The sequence below is a fragment of the Meles meles genome, chromosome 14 (assembly GCF_922984935.1).
Source record: "Meles meles chromosome 14, mMelMel3.1 paternal haplotype, whole genome shotgun sequence".
Taxonomy (NCBI): Eukaryota; Metazoa; Chordata; class Mammalia; order Carnivora; family Mustelidae; genus Meles; species Meles meles.
Window position 1 is genome coordinate 54,005,569 of NC_060079.1, and position 12,642 is coordinate 54,018,210.

Here is a 12,642-nt window from a genome sequence, read left to right on the forward strand (position 1 = left end):
TTATTTTTCTTGGGTATGTGATTAGGAATATATCGTAACTCTCTCTTGGCTTCCTAGAAATTCATTGTTGAATGGAAGGACTGCTGGCGAATGGGTACCAGAAGGACTGTGTTGTTAGCTTGCAACTGGAATCCATTAAGAATTCTTTAGGCAACTCTTGCATTAGTGGTCACCTCAGCTGCATTCCTTAATACCAAACATATACCGGAGACAAAGCCTATCATTGGTGCTGGGGGTGTAACCATCAATTTGAAGTTCGTATAAAATAAGTAGTGATTCTCACCTGTAATATAGACACACTGTTTCCCCAAATGAATGTTTCCCACAGTGATGACTCTCCTAGTAATTCACAGGGAGATAAGCAGATAATTGTTGAGACTTGCTAATGTGTGTGAGACATTTCTGCAAAAAAGGGTGTCTCTTGATTCTTGAGAACCCATGATTATATTAAGCATTTGAACTATACTTAAAATATCCTGATAATGGATGTTCACATCCATTTGTGTGTCATGTGCTAGTTATTTAAAAACTCCTTGATCTAGAAAAAACTAATAATTTATCCAGTAGACTAGTTAGTCTTTTGGTAGATTTTTTCCCCCCTTGGAACATTTTTTCCTATTGTTGCCAACAGCCTAAATTGGAGTATGAACCTGTATTTACAAAATGTATCTTATACTTTACCCTGTAGAAGTAGTTTTTGTGATTGTTAACAAAACACAAAGTCAGTCTGTAAAATCTGAGCACATTTGTGTGTGTGGTGTTTTCGGGTTCTTGGATTTCGTATCTAGATGAAACATGCCACAGACATTGTCAGCCCTGGAGCGAATCTTCCTTTTTCCTTGGTTTTGTTTAGTTCTTTCCAGTTGCTGTTCAGTTTTGGCTTATAAATGAGTGTGTTTTAGCCAAAGTAATTTGGGATTGTACACTAAACGTTTGTAACTGTGTAGGGAAGTGACCACTTCTAGAGCAGAAGTTATGTTTAAACTCTTTTTTTTTTGGGCTCCCCTAAATCTGAGTGTTGCTGACATTTGGCTTAATGATGATTGAGTGAGAATTTTGAGTGTTTGTAAAGACAGTTGGCTTTTAATTTTCTGGGGATTCAGCTGGGAGCTTCACATTTTGCTCCTTTCCCTTCCCAGCTTTGTGAGGACCTGGGAGTCTTCCCCAAGAGGAGGCAAAGTAGGAGGTGAATTTAAGAGAGCAGAAAAAAATGTTTAGATTTTTGACCATCATGAGACTTTTGGATTCTATGTAGAATTCAGGGATCTGGGCAATTCTGATTGCCACTATTATTGGGAGATGGAGAGTTGGCTTTGAATTTTCTATCAAGTGATATTAACATTGGCAAAAACAGTCTTAGTTTACTCCAGGATATTATGTTGTTTGATGCCAAATCTTCAGAGAGACCAATGACTTGAGAATTATGTTGCTTAGAGCAATGTTATTTGCTGACTATACAGTATAACTTAACCAAGAACATGCTGTAATTCAGAGGGTTAACCACATTTTAAAGACATACCCAGCCTTAAAATACCATTTTGACTACACATTGCAAAACAGGGTTAGAGTTTTAAAGAAGAATTTCCAAGAATTGCTTCACCTTACTTTTTAAATTCCTAGTGCCAAGCACCATGTCAGGTACGTGCATAGAAATTGTCATTACATGAGTGTTGAATGAATGAATAACTGGGTAACTTCTTAGTATCTTAGATAAAATTAAGAAAGGTCATTTAAATGGGGAAGCTAAATTCTAAGATATTGTTTAGCCTGGAAAAATTTCAGGTAGCAAATCCGTAGTGGTAACAAGCTCTCAACTTTGAACATTTTGTCCAAGAATATTTCCTTTTGAAAGGGTATATCATTAGAGTGCTATGCTTCCAAGGACACTTGTGTTTGTTCTTAAACTATTGACCAAACTACAATGGGTTCATTCTTAAGCAGTAGAAGGCGACTTGAATAAAGAGATTTTAGGAACTGAGTCAGTTTCTTCTTCTAAAACACCCCCCCAACCCCCCCTGCCCCATATTCCTGAAATAAAACCATCAGGTTTTTTTGGTTTGTTTGTTTTGGTCTTGTTCTTCTTTGCTTAAAATATTCGTAGTATAAATATTCATGGGAGAGTAATAAATTTAGCATAAGCGAATAGTATGTGTAAGCAGTATTTCAACCACTGAGAAGTTGGGCAAGACCATTTTGTCCCTGAGAGTATGCAGTGTAGACTGGGATGGCCAGGACATAGGTTCCTGATGACATTCTAGAGTTCACTCCATGCTATGATAGACCCTCTCACTTGATACTCACTGCCTGTTAGATAGGGAGCTACGTACTGATCTACATCTCATCTCAAGCAACTATACTCTAACTCAGGTTCCTTATGTAAAAATGGGGTAAGAGACCCTACCACATATGGTCGCTGTAGGATTAAGGGAGACTGTGTTCAAAGTAAGCAGAATAAATGCTGGCAGTCATAATCTGGGTTCCTGATTCATAAGTGGAGGAGATGAGGCCTGGAGAAAATTAGGGACTTCCTCTTAGTTACACAAGGAAGGAGTGTGAGCTGCCCAGCTTAGCTTCTCTGTCTCCAAGTTCCTTTTTATTTGGGACACAGTACTAGGGTAGTTTAAAGAGAACAGAGCCCATCCTTTTGGGGGGAACCTGCTTCTCTAGCATTGTGAATAAGCTTTTAAATAATTTTACTCAAGGAAAGGAACTAGGAAGTAGACGTTTGTTCTATTTAAATTACGTTTAGTTTTCACCTAATGTTTTTGACTGTGTGCCTTATCCTTGTGTTTATGTTTTTGGCATGTGTGACCAATAAGATCTGTCAAAGTTACTGTATCACAAATAATAATAGAGACAACTCATGGAGTAAAAAATTGGACCTGTATCGTGGAGTTGCAGGGATCATAAAGTGGTTACTTCAAAAATGAAAAAAAGAAAATTGGGGGGAGGGCAGGGGAGAGAAAAAAGTGGGGGAGGGGCAGAGGGAGAGGGAAAAAGAATCCCAGGTAGGCTCCACACCCAGCATGGAGCCTGATGTGGGTCTCAGTCAGGTTTGAATCTTAATTCAGTCCCTGAAATCATGACCTGAGCCAAAGTCAATTGAATAACCCACCCAGGCACCCCCAAAATGTATTTAAATGGAAGAAAGGGGAGAGAGATATTTTTAAATTCTTTGACAGCTTTAGAGATTAACTGAAAAGCATGGAAGCTCCTTGATGTGTGCTGCGTAGGGCTTCCAGCTATGGAAACAGCGCCCTATATGGACCCTGTCATTCAAAGGTGAACACTCCATCATCTCCTGGAATGGAAAAATTAAGGCAGAACCATCTTTTGTGAATTGTTTTGTGATGTGGGTCCTGTGTTCCACAGCGGCTTCTGGTGGTAAATATTCCTTGGGTTTTGTTGGGTTTTCTTGTATTACTTAGGTTGAAATGATTGGCATGATGGTGATCATATGTATGTATTTTAAATATGACCTAGTAGTTGATCAGTTTGAATGTAACTTAATTTGGAATCCGTTGTGAGACCAATTGAAGCTCACAGCCTAGTTTTTGTTGGAAACTTCGCTTTCTGTCTTTTAAAACAAGCTCAAATGGGCATTGTGTTTTTATACTGTGATTCACACAAAAATATGATTGAGAGTGCTTTTTGGATTCTAAATATCTTTTACATGGCTGCTTAAAAGGACTTGAAAATTTTAAACAAGATGAGTGTCTGCTGACTTGCAGTAGTTGGTGTTTTGCTGATAACCAGTCTGGTATGAAGTGGTCTTTGGGGAGTTCCCAGAATGTTTGGGATTTAAGTCATGTGGATTATGTGGTCAGAATTGGAATGGAGAGATGCAGCGTTAAGGAAACATGTTGCTTATATTGGTGGGAAATCTCATCCAGCCAGAGGATTAAAATAAAACCATAAAGAAAGCAATAGAGGGTATGAAGGTAACTCCCATTTATTTATTAAAATAATACACTTCATAGCAAAAGAAATGGCTTTTTGGAATTTTTGAACTTGCATTTATTGCATGTATACTTGGCTGATAATTTTCCTCCTCACAGTATGCTCTTGGAAAACTTCCTATCACGGGCTTCTCTGGAGGCTGCAGGTGGAAAGACAGGTTTGGCAGCACTTTAATGGGGAGTATGCTGTTGGCCTGCTGCCCCACCCTTTATATGCTCGGAGAGAGTCATTAACTCCAGGGGGAGCTTCTCACCCAAGAGCCTCACGTTGGGTTCTGTCTCTTGCTGGCTTCTTTCCAGTAGCAGAGCAAGTCAGCACCCAGGACACGGGGCTGGAAGAAGCACTAGCCTTGCCTTTAGCGTGCAGTTGATTTTTGTTTGTTTTTTTAGAGGAGTCAAATATTTATACATATCATTTGTGTACTGTGAAGTAGAAATGGCAAATACCTGTTTTTTGTTTGTTTTGTTTTTAGTTAGGGTACAGAGCAGCGGTTTGTCAAAAGTGTGTCGAGTGAGATGGGTCCAGGATTCAACCCCAGGTTTTTTTTGTCTGATGTCCCTCTGAGGTTAGTTCAGGTAATGGTTTTCTTAAACTGCATTAAGGAAATATGGAAAGAGGCACGAAAGAGGGAAAAACCAAGTTTTTATAGAAGGCAAGGTGTGGCTGTTTGACTACACTGTGATTATGGCTCTTGTTTGTGTTGACTTCTGATAACTTAAGAGGGTAACACGTAGTCTTTATGTATTTAGTTCCTATGAATCACACCTCGTTACGTAAAATGTATCACACCTCAAATAACTTGCTGATGAGTAAGGTTCAGAATTATTGAACGCAATAGTAATTGTTAGAACTCCTAGGCAGTTTGTTCTTTCAAGATTCTGGAATTTCAGCACACTGAATTCTTCTTACATTAAGGATGGGTTTATATTTTAAAGTATGATTTGGGGTGCCTGCGTGGCTCAGTCGGTTAAGCAGCTGCCTTCGGCTCAGGTAGTGATCCCAGGGTCCTGGGGTTAAGCCCCATGTTGGGCTCCCTGCTCAGTGGAGAGCTGCTTCTCCCTCTCCCTCTGCCTGCCACTCTGCCTACTTGTGCTCTCTCTCTCTTTGTTTCTGTCAAATAAACAAATAAAATCTTTATTTAAAAAAAAAAGTATGATTTAATTTTTTTATTTCCCCACAAACTGCCTTCACTCTATTTGGAGGTCCTTTATAGATCTCTATAATTTTTACACTTTCCAGGATACAGAAAGTAGTCTCGTGGATTTTTTATAATGTAGTAAATCAGTTTCTTCCTTTTTTTTTTTTTTAAAGATTTTATTTATTTATTTGACAGACAGAGATCACAAGTAGGCAGAGAGGCACGCAGAGAGAGAGAGAGAGGAGGAAGCAGGCTCCTTGCTGAGCAGAGAGCCAGATGCAGGGCTCGATCCCAGGACCCTGGGATCATGACCTGAGCCGAAGGCAGAGGCTTTAACCCACTGAGCCACCCGGGCGCCCCTAGTTTCTTCCTTTAATTAAAGGATGTTATGTCTGGTAAAACAGATTTTTCTTTGATAAGATGAAACTTTTTATCTACATTCTGCAGATGGATAGTAACAACTGCTTATGCTAGCTGACACTTGTCACTTCCCCTCCTGAGTCAGGCAAATGTTGAGTGCCTCATGTACTTTGTCTCATTTAGTTCTCAGAAACCCTGTGAGGTAGGGACTTTGTGTCTCTGTGCACAGATCAGAACACTGAAACGTTAACCTGGCTTTTCCAGAGTTACAGAGAGGAACTAGCAGGGGCCAGGGAACCTGACCTAGCCTCGCTTGGCAATAGTAGATGCCTATTGTAGGTTTCTTTTTTTTTTTTTTTTTAAAGATTTTATTTATTTATTTGACAGAGAGAGAGATCACAAGTAGGTAGAGAGGCAGGCAGAGAGAGAGAGGAGGAAGCAGGTTCGCTGCGGAGCAGAGAACCCGATGCGGGGCTCGATCCCAGGACCCTGAGATCATGACCTGAGCCGAAGGCAGCGGCCTAATCCACTGAGCCACCCAGGCGCCCCTATTGTAGGTTTCTTGATGAACATGGCCCAGGTAGCCACTGTAGACCCAAAATCCCTGCTATTAATTTATGCTTTCTAGGGGGCACCTGGGTAGCTCTTGGTTTAGTTCAGGTCCGACCCTGATCTCAGGGTCGTGAGATGGAGCCCTGATTTGGGCTCTGTGTTCAATGTGGGCTCTGCTTGAGATTCTCTCTTTACCCCCCGCCCCCGCCCACTTGCTCTTCCTCTCTCTCTCAAATAAATAAATAAAATATTTAAAAATAAATTAATTTGTGCTTCCTTTTTTTGATTTAAAACTCTAGGAAAAACTTTTTTGTTTTAGTTCCTTAGGATGGGTCTTAGTTGAGTTTACTGTCACATGGATATATAATTTGCTAATTAAAAATTTTTACTTTATGATAATCAGATATTTTGAGTTACTGAGATTGAGTTAGCTGGCATATACAGTATGAGTATTTTGTATATGAAAATATTCAGGGAAAATGTCCAGTTAATTTTTCATTTTATTAATGTTTAGAGTGCCATACTCGCGCGCGCTCTCTCTCTCTCTCACACACACACAATCACTATGTATTAAGACACAGATTTTTTTTTTTATCCAGGAACATTGTAAAAAAGTTAATGGAACATTTTTAATTTACCAAGTTACTTTTTATACCCAGAACAGTGGACGATTATTTTGGAAGACACATTGCATGGTCTAATATACTAATTTAGATTTTAAAAAGTCTACATACAGATCGAAGACAGCTTAACTTTTTTAGTTTAGGAACATTTAGTGTGTGATGCAGTTAGGACCCTCTCTTACTAGGTACTTGTAAAATGCTGTAGGTTTTTGGTGTCGGTTGCATATGGGTGGTTCTGTAATTTTCTGGAAAGTTAAACCTTCTGAGCCTTAATTCTCTCACTAGCAAAAGGGGACAATTAAGGATTATAAAATTCAAGGGTTATGTGGATTTCATAGATAATGAGAAAAATTATGAGCATGAAAGTTTCCTTTATCCTTTAAATGTGGGAGATACTGGAAATATAATGGTTTCTGGCCTTTTTTAATTTTTTAAGATGTTAATTAATTTGTATATCTATTGCACAAGAAACACCTGTGGTTGTTACAGAGTATAAGCAAAAATATATTTAGGTAATGTATAATTCCAGCACTTAGAAACAATTACTGGTAATATATTCCATATTTATTTATATAACACCTACTATAGTTATAATAATTGGTATACTTCATGTATTCCATAAATTAATTTATAATTCATTAAGTATTCTTTTTTTAAAAAAAGATTTTATTTATTTATTGGAGAGAGCAAAAGAGTGAGAGAGCACAAGCAGGGGGAGCGGCAGGGGAGAGTGGAAGAGGGAAAGGGAGAAGCAGGCTTCCCGCTGAGCAGGGATCCTGAAGCAGGGCTTGATCCCAGGACCCTGGGATCATGACCTGAACCAGAAACAGACACTTAACTGACTGAGCCACCCAGGCACCCCGCATTAAATACTCTTTACAAGTAAACACTTTGATGACCTAAGTTTAAATTTCATGTAGTTTTCTGTTTTATGGTTATATCATAATTTAACCAGGGCATTCTTGTTGGGCATTCAGGATGTTTATAATTGTTGCTATTCCACATAATGCTGTGAAACGATTCTGGCATCATGTCTTTTTGCGTTCTTGTCCTATTGTCTTAGTATAAATTCCTGGATCTGCATTGGTGTGCTTTAGAGTATGCAAATTTGAGACTTTAAATACATATCACAAATTGTATTCTAGAAAATGTTATCGTTTTGTAATACCTTCAGTATTGTACAGTTTTTACAGTTTGCCAGATTCCCATGTCCTTAAAATATGTACTATTATTTAAAAATCTTTGTTTAACTTGTATATTCTGTCTTCTTTATAAATACAGTATAGATGGAGTCTGGTTTTATATCATTATTTATATTTATTTCGATTTTGTATCATTTTAATTTTATCATTATTTAGGGGAATATATATGTATTATATACAAGAGTGTGTGTATATATATATAATACATACACAGGAACATGTTAATAGTTTGACATATGGATGGGGGTGGTCCAAAATCCATGGATTATGATTTTTGCCTTTCTATAGCCTTTTTGGGGAAATAAACCATTCTGGACACTTGGGTTTTCTGAGTATCTCTGTATATATCATTATTTCTATTTAATATTTGGAATGTAACTTGGCTTTATCTATGGTGCAGAAGTGTTCCTTTGAGGGTTATTAGAGTGTGTTGTCAGAGTGCTAACCTGAAGGTCAGTGCCTGTAATGAGGTTAAACTTTACAGCTGTTAGCTACCCTCAGGTATTTGATTGCATAGCATCTTGGCAATTGCAAGCTAATAATAGGTGATACTTCCTTGTTTCAGATGAGTAGACAGGTTCAGAGAGATTATTTCACTTGCTTAAGATCACACAGCTCTTAGGTAATGAAAGTAGGATATGAATATACTTGGTCTGACGTGAACCCTTTCTCTTTCTGTTTTGCCATTTGCTGCCCTGCCCTCTTGATTAGCCCCATCTAGGGCCATTGATTGTCACTCTTCACTGCTATCCATGTGTCAGTAGGTACAACCCTTCTTTCTTCTAACTCGCTGCTTCTAATCAAGGTTTATGTGGGAACTTAAATCACCAGATTGTGTCAGTGGTGGATAATTAAGTATTGGAAGCTTTGAGGGGGCTGTCCTATGACTAGAGAGAATGGACTTTGACATCTGTTTTGGATGTTCTTGGGAATTTTTCATGCCTTTTTGGCTTTGGATAGGAGTTCCTAGACGAATGAGAAGTTACTGTGTTTTCACTTGAGATCAGTGCTTTTTTTTTTTTTTAAACATTTATTTATTTTTGAGAGAGACCATGTGAATGGGGGTGGGCAGGCGGAAGGAGAGAGGGAATCCCCAAGCAGACTCCCCACTTAGCATAGAGCCTGACATGGGGCTCAGTCTCAGGACTCTGAGATCATGACCTGAGCTGAAATCAAGAGTCGGACGCTTAACCGACTGAGCCACCCAGGCGCCGCACAATGCTTATCTTGAGTTTATTTTGGATCCGTTTGGGGGAAAATTCAAGAGAGTTTGTGCTGCATAAACCATGAGCATCTGGTTATGTGAGATAATCCATGAGCCACTCAAGGTTTTCCCCAAAGGAATGTACCACTCTGTTTGGATATATTTTATTGCATTTTTAGTCTTACTTATGTGGCTATGAGGTCCTTGAGGAAAGAGCTTCCTGCATTTTTTTTCTTCAGTTCTCCACCCAATATCCAGGTAAGTGCCTGTAACAGAGACACTCAGCCTATGTTTAATTCATGGGGCAATGTAGCCTTTCTTTGGATTAATGCTGTATGGAGGAAGGGATATCCTACTTTTTGTGTTTGAATTTGTTGCCTCCTGGCCCAGACTTCTGTCCACATTTACACAAACATCTAATGAGAAACTAACTTCTGTTCTACAAAATAACTGCTGTTTTGTTAGTTAACAGACAATATGCCGAACTATGGCGATATTGGGCACCATGGAAAAGATGCGGAAGGCACAACTAGGGATTGTAGGTGGGCTGAAAACCTAGCCGTGGTGAGTTATGACAACAGGAGACTTGTAGCTACTTAGGGTTAAGATCAGAGACTTCCCCCCAAACCCCAGATTTCCAACATGGTGTTTCTTCCCAAAGTGGCATATGGAGCAAGTGGCTGGAGTTGTTCTTGCAACAGCTTTTTCCTACTGAGGCTTCCATTTTCTCTGGTAATCCGTCCTCTCTAAGATCTTCTTTCCTCCCAGCAACTCCACTCTTGAGAGACAGGATCCGTACATATGTTTCCAGGGGCTTCGCTAAGGAACATCGGTTGTGGTAACAACTATAGGTTGTCTGTTCATATGTCATAGCCTTAAGTGGGGATTTGTCTGTTTGAAGTACACAGGGTCTTCTGTGTCTGTCTTTTGTCTCTCTGTGTCAGGATGTCATAGCTCCCTCTCTAGGATGTTTCAATAAATATGGCTCATTACGCAAATCAGGGCCATTTTATGAATCCATTTAAGGAGAGTCATGCCCTCTTATTTTTAGCTTTGTCATGAAACTTGAGGAATTGAAGGATGGAATTGAAATTAATGATGGGCGTGGATAATTGATATTTCAAGTTTTTATCTTAATGTGATTTTATTTACTGTTGGTAGGCTAGATTGCCCATAGGATTTTATGGAAAACATGTTGGAAATGGAGCTTCTAACTTTTGTTGATTACCCGTAAAATGGTTCCATTATAGAAAACTCTCATCGTGGTCTTTTTTTCCTGTTTATATGTGTTCATACTAAAATGGTTACTCTCTCTCTCTGTAACATAGAACCACATGTAATTTCCTAGATCAATTTCCTTAATCAACTTTTGATGATATATGCACATCCTTCAAGGATAACAGTTGCAATATTAATTAATCTAATGCTAAATTTGACTTGTGTATTAACCCCGGCTAAGAAAATTAACATCTAAATTTGTTTTTCAGGCAGTAACAGAGAAGAATTTTGAAACAAAGGATTTTCGAGCTTCTCTAGAGAATGGTGTTCTGTTGTGTGAGTAAGTATTTAAGGCAGTTAAAAAATAATTCCAAAGCAAAAGTGTGTATGTGTGTTCTGAGTTGTCTTCACTCCCCCCTCCATGGCCATTGTAGTCACTGATCTGTTTTCTTGGTAACAAGTGAGATTTGATCTCTGCAAATTGATACCCCTACAGTACCAGACAGTAGGGAGGGGTTATCAGTCTCTGCATCTAAAGATAGCATTGGTGAAATATATATTATTTTAAATTAGTAAACAAGAAAGATTCTGTTATTGCTTGATGGGCCAGTAGGGGTGGGTGGTTGAGGAGGAAACTTTATTACCTCGCACCAGCTCCCACTCTGAATCTTCTAACACATGGAATTTCCTGGTTTAGATATTAATATAAAACTTTTTCCTTCATCAGTAAATAGTGATGCTTATAAAACAAATTTAGGCAGTAGCAGATTTTTCTTTTAAGCTTTAAGTGGAGTCATTACACTACTACCATCAATTTGAGTCAATGGCCTATGGGCCATTCATTCAATTAATATATTATTGAAAATAATATCTCAGGGCTTGGTTATCATAAGTAAACAGGCTGGTGGCATGAGTGATATGGTATGAAGCCTACATCGTCTAGTCCCAATGTTTTGTCCCCCAGGGGAGGCAAAGTGTAGTTAGCCAGGTATGTGACCTTTGGGTGATGGGGAGGCTGGCCTGTGGGATGTAAAGATGAAATCCCGGTTGAAGGTGTAGGTTGCAGAAGTGAGCAAATAAATCATAAGAATGTCCATGAGTATGCACCCACAATTTTGAAGGGGCTTAAATGCTCTAATTTAGACACTTACCACATAGGTATTTATGGAATCTGTCCACAAGTAAGCGTTGGAAGTATATGTACTTGTATTTAGATGATTTTGATTATCCTTTTAAAGGAAGGTTGTTTTAGCAAAGATGTGGAGTCAAAGGGCTTAGGTTTGATTCTTTGCCCCATTACTTTTGGACATTTGAGAAACTGACTTAGCATCTGAGCCTTATTTTCTCAACCCTGAAGTGGAGATCAGCTATCTGGTCTGCCTAACTCACCGGGTTGCAAAATTCTATTATATATATATATATATATATAATCTTTGCATAAATGTAAGTTGTTGCTGGAAAGATGGCCATGTAGATAACAACCTCTATCTCACTAGCTCTGTTGGTCGATATTCAAACTTTTTTGTCTTAGAGCAATGTTAGTAAATGGAACCATATGAAGTTACTGATATTCAACCCTCCGTGACCTACAGAAATGTCAATCTCATGTGGTTCTACCTAGCACCTAGCAGAGCAGGCGTCTGAAGAAGCGCCAAAGTAAAATTTAAGAGGTGTTTCTGGTCCTTTTCTGATGTATATTTAGAAGTGCCATGGCCGAATATCTTTAAACTAATTCTAGGAGACCATGTGGTCAGTCTAACTGGTCAATGTTAGGAAGTTACTTTTTATAAATTTGAAAACTGTGGGATTTAAATGTGTTCTAATGCGTTCAGAAGATGGAGGGGGGAATGATGGTTAGAAAGGTGCATGTGATCAGAGAGCTACCTTAGCTATGAGTATGGACTGTGTAGATGTTTGCAGTGAAATCACTTTCTCCGCTGTAAGCTCCACAAGTCAGGATAAGCCTTAGCTAGGAAGTGTGCCTGTGAAGCACTGAGTTGTTGGTGGACGTGTGAGAGCATAGAGCCCAAACAGATTTTTTCAGAGAAGTCACTTTGTGGGTACATACTGCCAGTGATGAACTACCGCTTAAATCATTTTTAAGGACCCCTTTTTGAGTCATTGCCTCCATAACAAGATCATTAAACATATTTGTGTGACTACTTAGTTTTTTGTTTTTTTAAATGCAATTTTTGCACCAGCCTGGTCTCTGAGTGACTTGAGGTGATTTGTAAAAACCATACCCAGCCAGAGAGGAGGCACTTATTGTTACCAGGAAGGATGTTCAGAGTTGAGGAAAAACTGTTTTGATCACAAGCAATACTGTTAAATGAAGTACATAAGTTCTACCTTCACAGCTAAGATTTGGATGCCTGTTGAGAGATA

At 38.8% G+C, this 12,642-nt stretch overlaps 1 protein-coding gene across 5 annotated transcripts in view; it reads left to right on the top strand.

Annotated features, from left to right (window-relative positions):
• The window catches only part of LMO7 (LIM domain 7), a 207,034-nt gene that overhangs the window by 65,887 nt on the left and 128,505 nt on the right, over positions 1-12,642 (top strand). For all 5 annotated transcript variants that reach the window (XM_046028238.1, XM_046028239.1, XM_046028240.1 and 2 more), the window contains exon 3: positions 10,527-10,597. In XM_046028238.1, coding sequence (XP_045884194.1) covers positions 10,527-10,597 — 71 coding nt within the window. The remainder of the gene's footprint in view (positions 1-10,526; positions 10,598-12,642) is intronic.